Source organism: Diachasmimorpha longicaudata, chromosome 7 (genome assembly GCF_034640455.1).
Source record: "Diachasmimorpha longicaudata isolate KC_UGA_2023 chromosome 7, iyDiaLong2, whole genome shotgun sequence".
Taxonomy (NCBI): domain Eukaryota; kingdom Metazoa; phylum Arthropoda; class Insecta; order Hymenoptera; family Braconidae; genus Diachasmimorpha; species Diachasmimorpha longicaudata.
The window spans coordinates 8,937,593-8,957,152 of NC_087231.1; the positions used below are offsets into that span (position 1 = coordinate 8,937,593).

Here is a 19,560-nt window from a genome sequence, read left to right on the forward strand (position 1 = left end):
CTGTCCGAGTAACACGTGTGGGGGCACAAGATAAGCTCGGAAAAATACGCGTAGTCACGTATTTTATGAAATACATATAAGTCAGATATTCGGTAAAAGGTGTATATGATATTTCGATAGCATTACTACAACTGCATTGTCGATAGAGCCATAGCACGTCTCCAGGATCGATTACCCTAGGAATGGACTCTGTCCGAAATATTCCATAAAAAGAGGGAGATAAAAACTGAAACAAATAGCAAGTTCAACAGATTTATCAAACTCTGTTTTATGATTCGTTGTTCACTTGTATCTGTAACCTGAAAGTTCAAATATTCAATTCCATTTCTGTCCGAGTTTCTGCTGGTTTTTCATACCACTCATTAACAGTGTTCTCGGGTTAAATGACATACTAAAATGTGCAGAGAGAATTTTTTTATAAAAACTCCAGTACGAGTACTGTTACGGTAAAATTTTGAGTGTTCGCTCGAAAATGGTTCCATGTGGACCGGAAGCTATATCACCTATTCATCAATTTCCCCGTAAATTAATCGATTAATTGCTTCTTCCAGTTGAATTATAATTTCATACATTAGTGGAGTTGCTCCTATCCCTCTTTGAGGTCCGTCACAATTTTCTACGGCAACATTATGATTGCAATCAGTCGCACATTGTCGACTGATGTCATCGAATGACAGTAGATTTGATTTACGTGCACAATGATTTTCCTTCCTGCTGCATTTTAAGTTCGTTAGTCAACAAAAAGGAATCAATTTCTGGAGCTACTTGTGAGTCCACACGCAGCCTTCACACGCTCGGATCATACCTCCACTTTCAACGAGTGACATGACCTAGACGTGGGGATGACACGTTCAGCGAGTGCAGTACGAGTCACTCAGGATTATCGGTCGTGAGGCTGTTAAGCTAGGCGAATGGACTTGGTTTGTGTTTCAGTATTTTATGAATATGTCAGAGTGTCAACACAGAGCAAAATTTTGTTTTTCGGGGACGTGTCGCTGATTCGCAGTGTTCACATGAAAAAAGGGGAGGTGGGGAAAGCCTGAGATCGCGGGTATTTAGTCGGAGTTACGTATGAGCTGAGCGTTTCGCCAGATAAATTACCTCGTTTTCCTTGTGGTGCGGTAGGTAATATTTCGCTTCCTCCCATTAATTATTTGGGAGTCTAATGGATAGTCGAATATCTGGTGAAAAGCTTGAGAGTTTTGGAAAAACCATCATCATATTTACGCAGGATATTGCTTGAAAAATATACTGATCATTCCTTCTCTGTTCCCTGTACACTAATAAAAAATAAAATAGAGTGAACTAAATCAAATTAAAAATTTTCGTGATAATGAAAATTATTGGATAATTTCACACAAACTCCAGGGGAAATACCTGTGATCGCTGGATTTCCATACTACCTTTCCTCCGACTCTCGAAATAATCTATCGACAATTGTTGTCGTTATCTGTCTTACGCTTTTGGGGATTGGCGAGTGTAAACTTTAACGAGTGCGTAAATCTGGAGTTCAGACTGACAATGAGAGAAAAATTATGTCAACCGAAATATTATGCTGCCCAGAACGATTTTGCGTTATATTAAATCAATTTTGTTACAGACATTGACGAGAGTTTCCACCAAGACATGATAATTTCCGCGGTAATAAATGTTCTCGCAAGAAATTTATGTCTTTCGGGTAAATACGTTAGTTTTGAAGAGAATTATGGGACGGCAGTGAATGTTACTGAGTATTATTTTTTCAAATAAACTTTTATAATTTCCGCGGTACAAATAACAGTCTTACGAGAAAGAGTGAATTCACTTTGCAAATACTGGGTCATTGGTATAGCGGAATAGGTATCAGGGAATTTATTCGGTTTGGGGAAAAGAATATTCTTCTTCCGTCAATACGTTCTTTCCGGGTAGGGAAAAGTGTGAGAAAAATTACCGCTCGCATTCTAGACAGGGTTCAGGTGATCTGAAAAGTCAGGGCCACCGCATCAATTATTAAAAATCAATGGTTCCGAAAAATGCGTGAAAAATTATGACACTCGCTGGAAAATTGATCCGGTGCCCCGCTTGGATTCTAGACCTGATCGCGCATTCGTTAGGTCTCTTTCGCCTTTTTGTCCCGCCTCCACAACCACGAACATCAATTCAACGTGACCAGATAATTTATTCTGTCGCCTCCTGTGGGCTCCCCTGAGGAGTGATATCCTTCCCGACCGAAACTCCAGGTTGATATTTTTCATAACATCGATTCAGTGAAATAATTAATTAGTGTTGTGATAGAACGGTTAAAAAATTAAATAGATAAAATACGTATGCTAATCCAGGCTGTGTGACTATCTCATGAGAATATTTCATACTTTCATCCAATATAGTATTTTGGGAGAACTAATTTTCTTCCAGTGTAGTATACACCTTTTATGTGTCGCAGTATAAAGTTGAATGCATCGGGTTATTATCCGATGCACGAACAGTCTTCAAACTTCAGGCCCAGGGGCTCAAACTTACTCTTCCATCGAATAGCAGAGTCGCTTGACTATCTGCCATACATTACGAAAAGTCCCAGCATTCCCCGGAGATTTAGTAATTTTTGCAACGACCCCTCAGTATATTTTTATGGGAATTTCTTCCCACGTCGCTCCGGAAATGAAAAGCTATTTTTTTCCGTGTTCAAGGAAACAGATCAGTCTATCTACAAAAGCAATCCAGTGTTTTCATACGCCCGATGATATCTGAGTTGCAATCAAATTTATCGGGGCGCCATCAATCGCACCCCAGTGGAATACGCGATTGTGGAGTTTGTATTTTCCCGTACCACAAGCAGACTGTTGACGGGCTTGTTGACGATGCCAAGGTTATGAAAATAGCAGATTGCATGGTTGTGATTTGATGTCTCATCTCTAGGAATGTGAAAGTGCCCCCATCAAACTCCCGATGGTTAAGTGTTATCGAGGATGAACTCTTGAGATATAACTCTGCTATAACTTTACTAATTACACTCCCTGAGAGTGACTACGACGATCCTAATTTCTCACCTGCCATGAGTCTTCATAGACGAGTTTATTCAGCATCAAATCCCCAGGAAATGTCACCAGAGATCCCGAGAAATTGTAGCTTAAGAAAATTAACTTTTCTACAACCGATTGAATGTAATTTTGTCCAGCTCTCAAGCTAAAACTTTCATAACTGTTATCCTTACCTCGTTAACATCAACCAAATTCTTCTATTCGTGTGCATCCGATAACAGTAGCTGCATCATTCATGCTCATACAAGATGAATGACCCGATTCAGGTGCAAATGACGAAACAAATGTTTCAATAACACTATCTCCATTAACGATCTTTTGATTTCTCCACCCTCAATCCATAGAAATCACTCGGCAACTCTCTCCTCCGCTTCCTGCACTCAACCCCAGGGAAGTCCCACTGTTTATCCTCCCCTCGCCGTCCCGCAACATCCCCTGTTTGAAAAAGAGCACTTACCTCCAACATCTGAAAGTCAGTTCAACCGTGGAGATATCACTGGTCCAACTTGAAACGGTCGCTGGTAGAAATCTGCCTCTATCTTCGGAATGTCCATTGTCATTTGCTATTGTGCCCCGAAATAACTAGCTAATTCGATTAAAACAAACTCTTGAAAGGAACGTGAGATTTTTTATCTAAGAAAATTCTCTCCTATTTAAAATTCCCCAAGTGCACCGTCATAAAGACAACCATAACATCTCACCCCACAACTCATTAACGAACCCACCCATGCACACCGTCTCCCAATAAACAGCCCTCCAACCGCGCCTCAACAAAGATAATTTCAAAATACCGAATATGCACCAGACACTCGCTCTATCCACCCCATCCCTGCAAAAATACACATTTACATCCATCTCCCCTGTAGTGGACACTCGCACAATTTGTTGGAAGCTCCCCGAGAATTAAAAAAAATTGCCCCTAAAAAAAACAAAACTCCAGTGAAATGAAAAATTTACATGCTCCCGCCCGGCACAGGCATCGTGTTCAATATTCTGATATCGGTATATCGATCAATGTATTCTCATTATAAGAGGCACCAGAAAACTAGTGGAAAAAAATAGTTTTCACCGTACCAACACACGATCCAACTCTGTGCTGTGTAACGCTTCGTCGTTGAAACAACCTAAACAGAAAAAAAAATACATATCGTGTGCGGATGGCCCTGCAAAAGATATACAGCAGTGGTCGCGTGCAGTGGGGGTTAGTAAAAATAGGTCGATACGTTTTAAAATCATTTTGTAGCTGTGAAACGCCTTGTCGATATATCAAGTGACCGTTGACAGCTGGTTACAACGTAAATGCAAGTGACTTTTTGGACACTGGGGGAAAGTACTTTATACCGAGTCCGTGTTGAGCCTTTCCCAAAATGTCATTGTCACTCGATGAAATATCCCACAGTTTTTGGACGGTCAAATGGGACAGACCAGACTGGCAAGTTGTAAAATCAAGTGGAAAATAAATTGATATAAATGTGAAATTAGTTGAGCGATTATTTGGCTGTGAGTAATTAATAGTAATGCCCCCTTTGCCATTCCAATGAGTTGTTTTGTGTTGACCTGCGCGATAGCTGTTGGGGGAGAACTGACTCTCAATGGAGCGTCTCTCGTCGCGCCGAGAGCCTCTGACACATCAGTACACGCGTCTCGACGCCCGGGGATGCGTCTATCATCCGAAGGGAGAGGCTTCATTCTCATTTCGTTGAGTCAGTTACCCACGAGACCGGTCAATCTGTGAGACAAGTTACAGTTCAGTTATCAGATAAAAACCGCGTCATTTATGACACACTCGGACGGTGTCAGTCAACTATAATGCTACACTTTTTTCACGAGGTAAACGTCGGTGGAGATGTCACTTCTATTTTTAGATGTTAATTTAACTGGAATTAAAAATTTACCAACGTTGACACGCGGGGGATTTAACCGCCATAAACAAGGGGCTGATTATTTTCAATGTCTGGAGACATGAATTGATTCATTTATATCCGATTAGTGTGTTGGTGAAAAAGCGTAATAAAGGCGCTCCCGAGTGGGGATTATTTTTTTCCCGTTGAAGATTTTTTTTTTCACCTCTGTACTTATCGGTACCCGACCAGAGATGCGCCCGTGAGAGGGGATATTCACATTTTTTTACTCGCAGTATGTATATGACAACGAGAGAGTGAAGTGCCGCGCACGACCAAGCCGATAAAACTCACCCTCGTACCCGATTGCCGATTCCAATGGGTTTTTCCAGTTCCTTTCGCCGTGAACGAAGGGAGAGAAAAAGTAAAATAGGGAGAGAAAAAATTCGCGAAGAGGATATTATCCCTCAGTCGCTGGGAGAATGAGAATGTTTGGCTGCACTTCATCGTTCTTGAGGGTTTATTGTGTATGATCCATGTGATAAAAAAAAAAAATTGGGAAGTATTGTCGTGGATATGATTTATGCATCGGCGAATATATTCGGCATGTCCTGGGGGAGGTGTTCGTGTTGGATCATTCGGTTACTGGAGTTGATCGAACTTTTCTAAACTATTTCCCGACTTTCTTTTTCAACGGAAAAACTCATCAAGAAAGTTCGGAGGAAAAAGTCACTTCGTGTGCGGCACAAAGGGAGTGCATTAAAGCGCCTACTGTAATTCATCATGGAATCGTCTAAGAGACGGTTTTAGATCATTTTTTTCTCGGCTGTGAGGGAAGTTCCAAAATTACGGCATTTCAAGATTAAAAATGTAAAAATGAAGAGAAAGCGTTTGTTTCATCAAAGGGACACAATTGATAGCTGTCTTACCTTGATGGGGATGTTCGCCCCAGAGCGAAGTGATTTTTTATTTCCGTTACGGCTTACGTCAGAGGGAAAAAAATGATACTGTAAACTTTTGATCGGTACTGGTGGTCCATTACATTGTTGCATCCGGGAAAAAAAAAACCTTTATAAAAATTCGTAACAGGAGGCCCTTTTCACATGATTTCCAACAAGTTTCGTATAAAATTTCGTTTGACACAGAATATTGTGGATAAAAGGTTAAATTCAAATTTGAATTTTACCCCGAACAAAGGGGCGACGTATGGGGTATAAAAATACCCGAATAAATCGATTTCACGGCTTAACAAAAAGATTCCATCTTGTGTTCCATACATTGCCAGCACGATAACCTCTCTATTTCAATAATGCCGATAAGTGAATTGCCCCCTAGTTCATTGACAATATAATACAATCTAATCCTTCATTAAACTTGTGTAATTTTAAAATGATCCAGTATTAAAGGTGGCGTTACGATAGTAAAAGTCAATGGAATAATTGGAACATCAGAGAGAGGAAATTCTCAGACAAAATTAATAACTCAAATTAAGAGGGAAGTTATATACATCCTGCCAACGATACGCATTTCATTTAATTTTCCGCATTAGACATTTGAGTCAAGAGGCACCTTTCCACCCGTCATCTCCCCTTTTACTGCGAAAATGCACCAACACATCTCAAAGTTTTATATTCCCCCGGCTTCCGACTGTAAAATGAGCTTCGCATTGATGTGTCCCTTAATGCTCGCAAAATTTCTCCAGATTAATTTTATCTACTTTTTTCTATTCCGAATCTTTCCACCCCTTAAACGTTTATTTATCCTTCCAGTTGAGGTTAAAACATTAAAAGCCCTTTGTCCCGACCCGTCTTTCATTCAATTTGTCTTATTTTTGTTCTCTCATCTCCCTTGTTACATTTCTCTCTTATTTTTTTTTACAGAATGAGGGTGGCACGGCTATTACTGTGCTGCATACTTCTCGAGGACTACTGTAGCAATGTCGGTGCGGCAATTACGAGCGACATCGTTCACCACCAGGACTTTTCGTCGGAGCAAAACACCGCAACTTTACTCGACAATAGTACGCGCACCATTTTATCACTTATATTGTTCAATTTCACGTTGGATCGTACATATGACAATTTGGCTAGTTTATATGCATGCATCTGTATGAAGGGGGATCACTGAAGCGATTAGGGGTATATATTTAGATGAATCTGGAGCATTTAATCCCACGATAACAACTCACAGCGAAAATCAGTTTTGGATGATTTGCCAAAGTGCATCATTTTATTCCTTTTGAAGTGACACTTTTAAAAATTGCTATTAGCCTGTCCCTGGAATAGCAATTTCTTTCCAACACTTCGGTGGAAGAATGTCCGCAAAATCCAATACCAGTAATTCCTCATTACTTCTACCCTTTTCGTAACCACCAATCACTCGAAAATCATTCAACAAAGGCCCTCTCCATATGGGCGCACCCATATTTGCTGTGTTTCAATTAGTTCAATTTAATTTTACAAGTAAAATGAAATGAGTTTACTGTGCGAATACTTTTGTCCATTCAAGGGGGCGTTTAATTTAAAGCACCAAATCGATTCAAACCATTTGCAGTGTTTTCGGCTGCATGTGTTTTGCAAAGGGATGGGGCATTTAAACACACAGATTGGCAAGAGTTGGTGTGAGAAAGAGAGAAACGATTCAAACCTGTGATGTGATTCATCGCCCATTGAACTTTTAGTGCTGTCCATTGGAGACCATTGCTCCCCCTTGTTAGCCCTCCCCCCCGCCCCTTTCCCCACCAGCGTCCCTTCAACCCTTCCCGTCATTCTCGGTGATACAATGTTGCATATGAGAATGAAAAATATAGCGTAAACTCCAGAGCCACCACCAGTGTGGTTTGGAATAATCGGAAATAATTATTTATTGGATTTTCGATTTTACATGAACTTCGGAGCTCTGAGCGTGTGGGCCATTCACGGTGAAGTGTGAAAAGGCAGTTATCGAATATTTTAATCGGGCTAATAGCTATTTAATAGCCAAACTCTCTATTGTAGAGGCGGAGGGAGGCTGGGCAAAAGAGGTTGGCTTAAGCCATTCGATATTCATCCGCCCAACGTCCACTACGCGGAAATTTATTTTTCCACTGGATTAAAGGGCTTCGATTTATCGGTTGTTTCCTAGAGAGTTCATTATTTTAATATTATGCTGGGTGCATTGGAAATTCGGGGGAGTTGAAGGAGGGAATTCAGGGGTTGGTTGGATGAGTTAAGAAGTTTTGAGATATATTTGAAAGGATTGGCTCACTCAGTGAATCTGAACGAGTGAAGATTTATGAGGGAGCGGGCTATTATCAATGTTTTTGGTGATCTCCGGGGTTGAGGGATGGAAGATGATGGGTGAGTTAAACGCGGATGTGTCGGTCTGAAGTAGCAAAACCTGGGAGAGGGGGGGGCGAGTCGATATTGTATATCTTTAGCGCATCCATAAATTTTACGGTTTTCGTCGAATACTTGTGCGGGTTTTTTTTTTGTAAAGGCGGAAGTCTTTTCACGATTCTGCGATATTGCAGTAAAGTTCCGCTAATTTGCCGACGAAATGGGGGTAGATCCTGAATGTTATTGCTTAGATGCGTGGGTTTATGGAAGAGTGGGGACTTTTATTGGTTGAGGAGTTTATAAAGCTGCCACTCTGTGGCATGGAATTGCTGGGAAATTCATAATTTTCATTGACATGTTTCGAGATATTTTTTTCAAAAATTCCAAAGTTGAAATCGTCAGGTGAAATTCAGCGGAAATTTCGCTCGGCAAAATTTTATTTAATGAGTGAAATGATTGACTTTATATTGCGGTTGAAAAATAGAAAAAAAACACGGGTTTTCGTGCTCGCTAAGTGAATCTGTGGAAGCGAAGGTTTTGGGGGAATGAGCTATTCAGTATTTTTGATGATCTCGGAGGTTGCGAGATTGAGGATAATTGGTGATTTCAACGGCAATGTGTTGGTGCGAGGCAGGAAAATTTGAGAGAGAGATGAGATCATGTGATATATCTTTAAAGCATCCATATATTTTACGGCTTTCGTCGACTACTTATGTGAAATTTTTTTACACAAATGGAGGTCTTTTCCCCATTTCGTGATATTGCGGAAAGTTTCACGGATTCCCCGAAGAAACAAGAATAGACTGTTATTGTTTAGATGTGTCCGTTTATAGAACAGTGAGAAATGTTATTTGTGTTTATAAAATGGTTATCTCACAGCATGAAAGTGCAGAGAATTTTTATATTTTCCAAACAACGCCTTTCAATGTATAAAAACAAAGATGAATTCGCTTCGATGATTTAAATTGTAAAATAGTTCTTTAGAGACATCTTTGTTTTATAATTAACGTGGGAGAGTTTTTAGTGTTGCGATTTAAATGTAGAATTGTGGGTGGGTTTTTCGGGATTTGCTAAATAAATTTGAGAAAGGGGCTCTTTGGGGGAATGAGGTATTATCCATGCTTTTGGTGACCTGGGAGATTAGAGGACGGAGGATAATTGGCGATTTCAACACGGATGTGGTGGCGTGAAGTCGCAACATCTGGATGAAGATGAGTCGATATTGTATATCTTTAGAGCATCCATAATTTTTCCAGTTTTCGTTGAATATTTATGAGTGTTTTTATCATGAATACGAAAGTCTTTCTTGATTCTGTGATAGTGGAACTCAGCTAATTTGCCGATAAAAAAGGAAATACAATTCGACTTTTCCATAAAAATCATGTGGTCGAGTTATTTCGCAGTACTGTACCCTCAGCAAAATAATAATTCAAACTCGTGATTAATGCCAATGGCAATACTTCGTAATGATTTCCAATTTCATCAGAATATCAACAATAAAAATTACGACTCTCTTGAAAATCTCAGTACCGATTCCCACCGCGGCTAAATTGAATAAAATTTAATACCAAACTGTTGGCGGAATGGCTCATTACCTTCGCAAATGCATCACTATTGTGTTTTCCATGTTCCGCAATCATTGAATTGTCACTGATGGCTTTAATTTTCAAACTTATTGTGATTAATTTCACGCGGATCCAAAGTTTAGAAAAATGGCTCTATTTTTTTTATTACTTTCCACGATTTTTATATTAATCTTTACTGAATTTGGAGATAGAACTGAGGAAACCACTGGCCATGAGACAATTTCATGGAACAGTAAGATTCCTACGAAAAAAAATTCTGCCGGTGCATTCCACTACCCTCTGCGGACAATATCGTAATAAACATCACTTCCCTGAACATTATTATTAAACTGTCCTCAACATTCCAGTTCTGTCTCAACGCTACCGGCATTATCAATTATTTTCAAGACCGCGTCGCTAATTTTCACGGATCCCTGGGTTTCTTTATCGAACAAATTCTGAGATAGCCTCCGCAAAAAGTATTCTTCATTCACCTGCAGTTGGCATCCAACTTATCTCTCCGTGTAATATCCTAACACTGTCATTCAATTTTTCCCCTAATTGGATAAAATATACGAATGGATTCTCCCTTGCAAGCCAACGTGAGAAAGGGAAAATCGTCAGGTGGACAGAGACGGATGGGCCAACGGTAGCTGGCAGCGTCTCCCAAGAGTTGAAGGAAATAGTCCGGGTATTAACGGCCCTGGGAAATTGCCGGCTGGAGGTGTCTCTTTTTGGCATCCCTAGATGCACCAACAGCTCGACTGAGAAAGAAATAGAAAGGGATGTAAGCCGGAGGTAGATCCGCTTCCGCTGGCTCGTGTCACCAGGCACAAAGTCGAGTAATGATGCAATATACCACCTCATTACATGATTTTTTATCTCGAAATAGCGAGAGATTTGTGCCGCTGCGTTGAAAAAAAAAATTTGAGAATGAAGAGGTGGAATCAGACGGGGAAGCACTAACGAGGGTGGACGATGTGGGTAAAACGTAAAGGGTTGTGGGATCGAATCATTTGCAATGAGTTAGTTGACTGAGTACCTCTACCAGCCGGCGAATACCAACGGGGGTTGATGCGCAATGAGGAAAGACGGCTCCGAGGGGAGGGTGAGATGGAAAAAAAATATATGGGGGGGAAGGGGTAACTTGAAGTGGTTCAGACGCGTCGAGGGAGTTTACCAAGTTTTTCCTTTGAGGATGAAAGATATTAATTAAACTGTCACAGCCACGGGGACCCAACTTTATTTCGCCACTTACAAGTTTACCACTTACACTTCCACTATCGTTAACTTGGGCGCTGAGAAGACCATGTGTTTTTTTTAAATTCCCTCCTCCCCTCACCCATCTTCTCGGTGCATTCCTATTATTCATAATTTTTGTTTCAGTATTTTTTTAAAATGACTTTTTGAATTATTTCCGCAAGTTTACGTCATTTATTTTCATTTTTTTGTCGTTGGAGAATTAGTGAGAGAAAAGTGAGTGGAATGCCTTGCGAGGCTCGTGGTGTAGAAGTAGAGGTAATCGTAATTTGTTTGCAATTGATAGAGGGAAAATGGGTCAGACGCGCGGTAAGTTTGTTCTCAGGATTGGGAAGTTTTTTTCGGAGGGATGGAAGCTTTTACGCTTCAAGTGTTCTTTCCACTCTCAACCGTGTATTTTTTAATTATCCTTTTTTTCATCGTCTTAGTGGTGCCCACTGTCCGGATACTCTGGGGGAAAAAGTTTGGTAAAAATTATCTGTGCGAGTTGAAAAGCTACAGGGATGAAAATTTTTGTGTGTGTGGGAACGGTTTTCGGTGATATCTGCGCGCAAATTACTGTAACGTCAGGGGGAAAATTTACTATCCGTATCCAGAGTTATCACCACGCACTATCTGCTAGGTACTATGCTGCAATAATTCGCATTTCCACGTTGGAGATTATTTTCTATCTTCGGGGCACGGAATTAATTATATTTCATAATATTATACTATCAGACTACTACACCCAGAGAAATGACCAATTTTCCACAAAAAAAAAATAATATTGAGATGATGAAAATAATTTTTCGACAATTTTTTAAATCAAGTTCATCCGTAGAACAAAAAATATTCATTGCTGCTAAAAAAATCTTCATATCATTGGAATATTATTCCCTCATTTTATATATGATGAAATCCCATCATATATCCAACCAGAGATGAGGTTGAATAAATGACACAATGCAGTATGCATCACAAGGAGAATAAATTTTCGCAGAATTTTCCCTTCACTGTGGTACCCTCATAATTACCTTTCCATCTCTATATCTCTTAAATTTTCGACTCAAGGTTCATTCTATCTGCTTTGTTTCATTACAACGAATTCGTAATATTAATTGAAGTTAATGTTCATCAAAATGTGTATAATTTGCCTCGTTAACTTAAATGTCTTCAACCATTTACTCGCTCTCAGTTCCCCCCTCTCATTTTCATATTTCGTTGAGTTCTCGTTAAAATCCTTGAGACCACGTTTCAGAAATATTATTTCTATTTACAGCATTTCCATGTACTTTTTAACTTGACTACAGCCCTAAAGTCCGTACGACCCTGAAGTTAGACGTTGAACGTGAGGAGAATACAAATGTTGTGGTGAAGTAATCTTACTAATTTACCGATCAAATCTGAGCCTTCGTCTCAGGGAATCCGATTAATTAAAGTTCGAATCCGTTCGTTCGTGAAAATGGTATTATTGCAGCGTCTGGGTAACAGCTTGTGGACTACCACCCCCTTCGTTTCCCCCTCCACAATCCCGAGGACCACACTCTTCTTTCATGTTATATATCCACGTCCCTCGGGTGTTGGAAACTTTTTCGGTGTGTCGATTCGACTGTGGAAAATTTAGGGTTGGCCCGTTTGAATTTTAGTAAACTGATGTTTTTATGACTCAATACTTTTTTTTAACATAGAATTTTCATGATCAGTAACCGAATTTTCCCATAAACCTTAAAACTGTCCGTGGCGCTCAGACAAAATGTCACAATTCTCCGAAATTGATTGCTGAATTTTCCGAGATCATTAGTTAATGTTTTGCTATGCGATGCGGTGCTCACGGCGTCACCAACGGTGTCCATAAGCTTCGCACAACCACAGAATATTAAATGGGAATTAAAGCTTCATAAGCTACTCAACTAAATCAATTTTTATACTTAAATTTGGTTCCCTTCACTCGCGTCACTCGATTCTCTGAGTGCAAATGTATTTGCGAACGCAAATCAATGTATGGTCTATGGAAAATTGACTCCATTTTGTTTGACTGCCTCGAAATTCATGTTTTTATGAATTTGTCCATTCTCCCGTCGATTATTGAATATTTATCGTCAGTATCATTTTTTCAATTAATAAACTGAAAATCAAACTGAAAGGAAAACAAACCCCTTTGAATTCATTGTGAATAATAAAACCGTCCGTTGAATCTCGTTTCACTACTATTTATATTTATATAATCAAATTTCGGGTATCTGTTCATTTTCCTGCATTGTACCTCCAATTCTGATATTTTTGCTTTTTTTGTTTTTTAAAGCTTAGCGAGAATACTGGCTCATACATCGGTTTATTTTATTTTGTTTGATAATCATTATTCTGGCATTAAAATTAATGTTGTTATGCAGGAATTCTAGATAGAGAATGGAATGAACTTTGCTGAGAACGAAAGGATTTACCCCATTCATATTGAAATAGTTTTATTACAATGGCCGAACAATATTCTGCATAACTCGAGCGTCGTTCAAGGGTACAATTTAATTGAGAAATGTAAATCTGCATTTCAAATATTTCTCTTTCCTATTCTGCGATACTGTTTACTTTCTTGATTCATCTCCGATTTCTTCATGAATCAGTGAGTATTTCACTTAATGGTAGAGTGATCGGGGTTTTTTCTCCAACGAGAGAGCTCTTCATCTGAAGAAAAAAAATAATGCGTTTCTACACGAAACGAGAAAAAATTGTAAAAAATGGCAAAAGTGCAGTGAAACACGTTTTTCGTGCAGTTTTTAATCTGGGAACGAGTAAGAAATGTAGAACAAAGGATAGATTTTCCTCTTTTATTCCAGAAAGTTTATCACACTGTAAAGTGTCATTTCTACTGGAATAGGAGTATTTCAAAAGAATTTCATGAAAATTACATGAAGGGAGATGAATATCATGGAATCTTGCACTAGAGGGGGTTAAAATTATTCATGTTAAATTATCAATACTTTGCAACAAATGATGCAATTCAGGGGTATCAAATTTTCAAATTAAACTGGACGAACACACATTACTGATAGCCGGTAATTTTTATTATGCATCAAAACCCTCATTTCCACAACATGTACACATATGACCTATCTTTTTCAATATTTCATCGTAAAAAAAAATCTCATTTCACTCTCAATGGTGTGCAATACGAGTTGACTCATGGTTTCAACGATGGATTGAAATTGTTCAATAACTTTTATTACATGTGCGAAATCCTGCCACAGTGAATTTATTTACGTGATGTACTAGTAAACTTTTATTCCACTCTCGTTCCCGTGAATAAATACAGGAACGATAAAAAACATCAAAATTGGGAAACAGCCATGCGCTATTCACGGACGACAGCTGATGATTTGGTAAACAAATGCAAGAGCAATAATCACTGATCCAAATAAATTCAATTGATTTTCACTCGCGAAGTGGAGTTTGGAATTGCACAGTCGATAAAATATGCTACGCCGTTGATGCGAGAGTGTGAATGTTGAGATGATTTTTCTCTATCAGTTTTCGTAGGGCACATTATACAGAGGGATTATACTTCCAGGATCCATTGAAGGGCTCGGAACAAAGATCCCGCGCGACGGAATAATTCCATTATAACTATGTAAATCGAGCCACAGAGACTAACGGAAGGGATTCCCCGGACATTCGAATGCTAAAGCCTCTTGTTCTGTACATGCACACAGTGCGTCATTCCTACCCAGGAAATCCGATAACGAGCCTGAATGTTTAATGTGAAATCGGAACTACTGAAATTGTCAATGGTAAGACAATGAAGAGTTCGGGAAGTCAATTGGTGGATCAAAATTGCATTCACTCATTTGTGAACATGACTATTCTGCCTTTTTTATTTGTCTGGGTTCAATATAAATCAATGCTCATCCGTTACCATGAATAAGCAATCGATTGGTGTGCATTGTTATTGAATGAAGTATGGGATCTTCCACAAATCCGGATATCCCAATCTTTTTGCAGATTAGTGTAAATCACGCTGTAAATTTTGAATTTCAATGAATCATGAATATTCAGCGCTATTGAAATAACATTCTGCACCGAATAATTATTTCTTTGGGATTTTCATTTCGGTAAATTAATTTATTTCTGGGTAGAAGTCTTCCTGGGTTTTACATTTTATTCGCCTTTCTCATAAAAGTTTCGAAGGTATAAAATAGATCATAAACTTAGGATAGGAAATAGTCAAACAATCAAATACCCAAATCCCCTCGGGCGTTGCTCAAGTAGATCTTCCACGCTTCAACCGCAGCTACTTTTGCTGTTCAAGGGTTTCCCAACTGCCTTGAGTCCCTTGATGTTGAAGAAAAGTTAGATAATCCCGCGCTGATTGGGCCAGAATCTTTATATGTATATCCATAAACCCTTGAAATCACTACCTACTGAGTACAAAACTTAGGGGAAATTTTTTACTCTGAGTTCGCAGTGAAACGAGTGAAAACTAGTTCGCGCCGTTAAATTTATCGAAATAAAATGCAGCAAATTAAATTAAATTGACTCATATTAACTCTACATCAGCAATTTACTCGGGCTAAGATAAAGTGAATTGGTAAAAAGAATTTACTTTAACCCGGGTCCTTTCGATCCCTCATTCTGAGACATTAAACGATTTTTACAAAATATGTCTGTGTCTCGATGTAAATCTCCAAACTTTTGGCTTAAAATTGTCAACAACGCTCTCGCGGGCTTTATGACGCAAACCAAAGACCAAAAGTATCATGTTTGCCAACATATCCTTTCCAAAAGGCTGAATTATATATCTCTTTATACTGCCAGGCCAGCTTCACTCGATCCAAACCGAGTTTATGGAGTACAGCCACATGAATCGAACATTTATAACATTAAGCCTCTCGTTAATTTTGAAAACACGAATTGAAATTTAATCTTCACTTTCATCTCTTTTACTTCCATTCATTATCAAAGAAAGACTTTGAGGTGTTGCCCGTATTTTCTCAATATTAAAATTTTATCATAATTTTGTCTTCCAATTATGCAAATCACCACTCGCGCCCTCCCTCCCAACTTTTTTTTTCTCTCCGTTGAAAAAGGCATCTGTAATAACGCAAAAGTCTAAAGTGCAGAAGAATTTCAAAAGGGGAGAAAAATAGTACAATATTTCTCGTTTTTTTCACTAATTATTCAAATTTGTTGCTCAAACTTTTCAAGTTACTTTTTGTTTTTAGTCTCACCGTTCTAATTAAACACCTTTCTTTTTGCCACCCGTCCCCGGGGAGAGAGATGATATTTAACCCTGCAACGAGTGCTCACATTCATCAGTATCTCTGTGACAAGTGCCAGGAATGAGACTTTGAAAACGCCGAGCGCTAGTGGATACGCAGGTGGTTGGTGGTGGCGCTCGTGGCATTGCGAAATGCATTTTACATGCAGTTGTAATCTTCAAATGATGGCACAGAGACGTTGGAATTACACCACTGGGACTATTCTCATCTCCCTTCCGCACTCATTTTACCCCCCGAGTTATATTTACTCCGTGAATGCAGTCGTCAAAATAAATTGGATTTCGTGAACTATTTTTTCCCCCATCTTCAATAGTGAACTCTGGAGGCTCCAGGCGCCTGAAAGAATATCTAATTTATTTTTTTTTCCGCACTTTGCAAAGTGACAAAGAAGCAAAAAGTTGGAATTATTTTTCAATACTTCTTATTTTCACTTTCATCATTTCAACTCCGAGCTCCACAACGCGTCTCCACTAGGGAAACTTCCCGTGAGAATTCACATCGTATTCATCTTGGATCGATTAATTCTTCCCCCAGAGTGTTCACAATTCATTCCAATATTACGAAATGAGAGGGAGGTAGTTAGAGTGAGTGCACGGCTGCGGTTGACGGTTCTTAAATGACACATTACCTTAATCTCTGAGCGGCAGTAAGAACAAACTAGCAGTGGAAAAAAAACCTGAGGTTGAAAAACCGAACAAAAAACCTGGAGTACTCCTCTGCCCACAAATGTCTCCATCTCGTTCATCATCACTGTTGGCGATTACACTCCTATCGATATCCGTTTCTTTCCCGAGAATAATTCAATCGATACTTACACTTCCCATTAATTTCCGAAATTTTAATGCTTAAACTACTCGAAATTTTACTGACCCGAAAATGTCTCTGAAACGACGAAAAAAATGTATCAAATGTTTCTGTGAAATTGTCCAGCAGTGCGATAAAATCCCAATAAATTCATCACACCACGCGACAAACGCTCATTCAAACCATCCCCGAACATTTATCCCCCAAAATATTATCCCCTCATCGATAAATCGGGAAAATCCGTTTATTCAATCGAAGACACTTTTTCCACCCGATAAAATCTGCCCCTCCCCGGTGCCGTTGAATTCCCTCCAAAAAAAAAATAAACCACTTGAAGAAATAAAAGTCACCCCCTGCTGTTATTTATCCCACTCGAATCGCGGTACATAGAATTTTTAGAGGTGCTGGTTAGGACACACAAGTAGTGTATCCACCGAAAAATTCCCCCAACTCCGAATTTTTGGCTAGTGTAACCCGTACAAGCGCGCCCGCCGGGGCCGAGATTGAATTATTTTTCTCCAGGAATAATTTTGCCATAAAATAAAACTCATATACCTATATATATAAGTCATAGTGTGGTACGTGGGCTTGAGGAAAAAAAAAATGTAGAAATAAAAAATGTAGAGAAAGGGGTATGAGAGTTGCACAGGCGCGGCCTCTATAACCGCCCGATTCACCGGGAGTCGCTTGGTGTGTGCTGCGCCCTGTGTGCCACCCTTTCGTCCTCCCCCTCGCCCTCTTCCCCCCGGCAATCCTGGCTATTTTCCTTCGCATTTTCTCATATTACATTCTGGATATAGGGAAGCTGAAAATTCCGGCCCTCCTTCGCTGTTTCTGTCAGTGAATATCTTACCATAATACTTACCCTTCTCCTCTTTCCTCATCTTACTCCCCCTTACCTCACCAAAAAAGATCGTGGAAGTTTGAATTGAGGTAGCCACTGGCATCGGAGTGAGTATGAAAATACAGAAGAAGAAGAGGGCAAAGGGCTGGGGTAGTTTTGACGTATCCTCCACATTGTATCGTTTACTTCCGTTACACAGCTGGAGCAACAACGACGCAACCTCGAGCAATATTTGCTAAGTTTATAACCGCACCACCGCGAAAACTCCCCGGTGAATGTGCGTTATAACCGACGAGTAAACAATATTCACGCCAGGGTAATATTCGAGGAAGATATATCCACCCTGTGATACTCTTGCTTCCACTAATAACTCGGGTGTAATTTTTCCTGGGAAAATTGTTGGAAATTTGTGGCCTCAGGGGGCCATTTTAAGGAAGGAAAATTGATGCAATTGTTGTTGGTAAAGGGAAATGTGTCAAGAGGGTGTTTGCAGTGGTGTAATTGACGGTAATTTGACGATATTGGGAGTCGATTGGTTTTCGATACGATATTTAGGGAGAATTTCCAACGTTTTTGATGAAATGGCTGTTAAGTGCATTCGTCGATTAAGTGATACACTGTTGTTTGTAAATTATTGCTTCAATTCCGGACGTATTGGGGCCGAGGCCGAATTAATATTAGCTTGATTCGATGGGGATTTAGGTAATAACAGATTGTCTCGGGAAATTCCAGGAAAATAAATAAATAATGTCGAGTATTGTTCCCCGCACGATTTGTTATGCCAGTCATTGCATCCGGGGAACATAAAGTGCGTAATAAAAAAATTTCATTGAGAAAATTTTACCTTCAGCGTGAGGGATGCGAATTGAACAGCAGATGTTTCGAATATTGAATTTGATGGATAAGTACGTTGGGGAAAATAATTTATTTGAAGTGAATAACTGTATGGTTTATCAAAATTTGAGGCAATCAATTATTTGGTCGGAATCCATCTTTTTATCCATCAAAACGTAATCATTTGATTATCAATACAATTACTTCATTTCATTTTTAGCGAGGCGCCGGATTCGAATCGACATTAATAAATTCAACTGAAAACTTCTGAAGTTAATGGATTGGAAATTAATTTATCTGAAATTTCCAGCTCTTTATTATATTTATTCAAGGGAATGAAATTCAATTCAACTGAATTTTCAACGTTCTCCCGGATTAACATTATGTATGAATTTGTCGAAAAACCATTCATTCACTCGGTCAGTTCCGGAAAACATGCCATAAATTAAATTTACGAGAAGCAGAAGTATCCGCACTTGAGAATAAAACATTGTTAAACCCTGGGAATTAAAATCCCCCATCAACCGTCCTCGACGATTCCTCTTCAAACACCCACTCAAACTAATCTCTCCAAGCATCCCCCTCCCGCAGCAAATTAAACGACTACAGCCCCTGAAGATGAAAATAAGAAACTAAGAGCTTTTTCCCGACAATTCCGTGCTATAGTTTTCCCTTTACCCACATTATCAAGAAAATACTATTTTCATGCTTTCATAATGTACGACTGACTTCTACCGTAACGTGAAATAAGCGTAGAGTGAAATGTCTCTCAAGAATGACAAATAAAACAAACAAGAAGAAGCATAAAAATAACGAATAAACGTAAAAG

General features: G+C 39.2%; 1 protein-coding gene across 4 annotated transcripts in view; it reads left to right on the plus strand.

Moving 5' to 3' along the window:
- The window catches only part of LOC135164291 (lachesin-like), a 50,815-nt gene that overhangs the window by 11,548 nt on the left and 19,707 nt on the right, over positions 1-19,560 (plus strand). For 2 of the 4 annotated variants that reach the window (XM_064124508.1, XM_064124509.1), the window contains exon 2: positions 6,739-6,878. The exons of 1 other annotated variant lie outside the window; for it this stretch is intronic. In XM_064124508.1, the coding sequence (XP_063980578.1) occupies positions 6,740-6,878 (139 nt within the window). In that variant the 5' untranslated portion in view covers position 6,739. Of the gene's footprint in view, positions 1-4,666; positions 4,848-6,738; positions 6,879-19,560 lie in introns of those variants that run through there. One more of the 4 variants, XM_064124507.1, reaches the window with a different exon arrangement.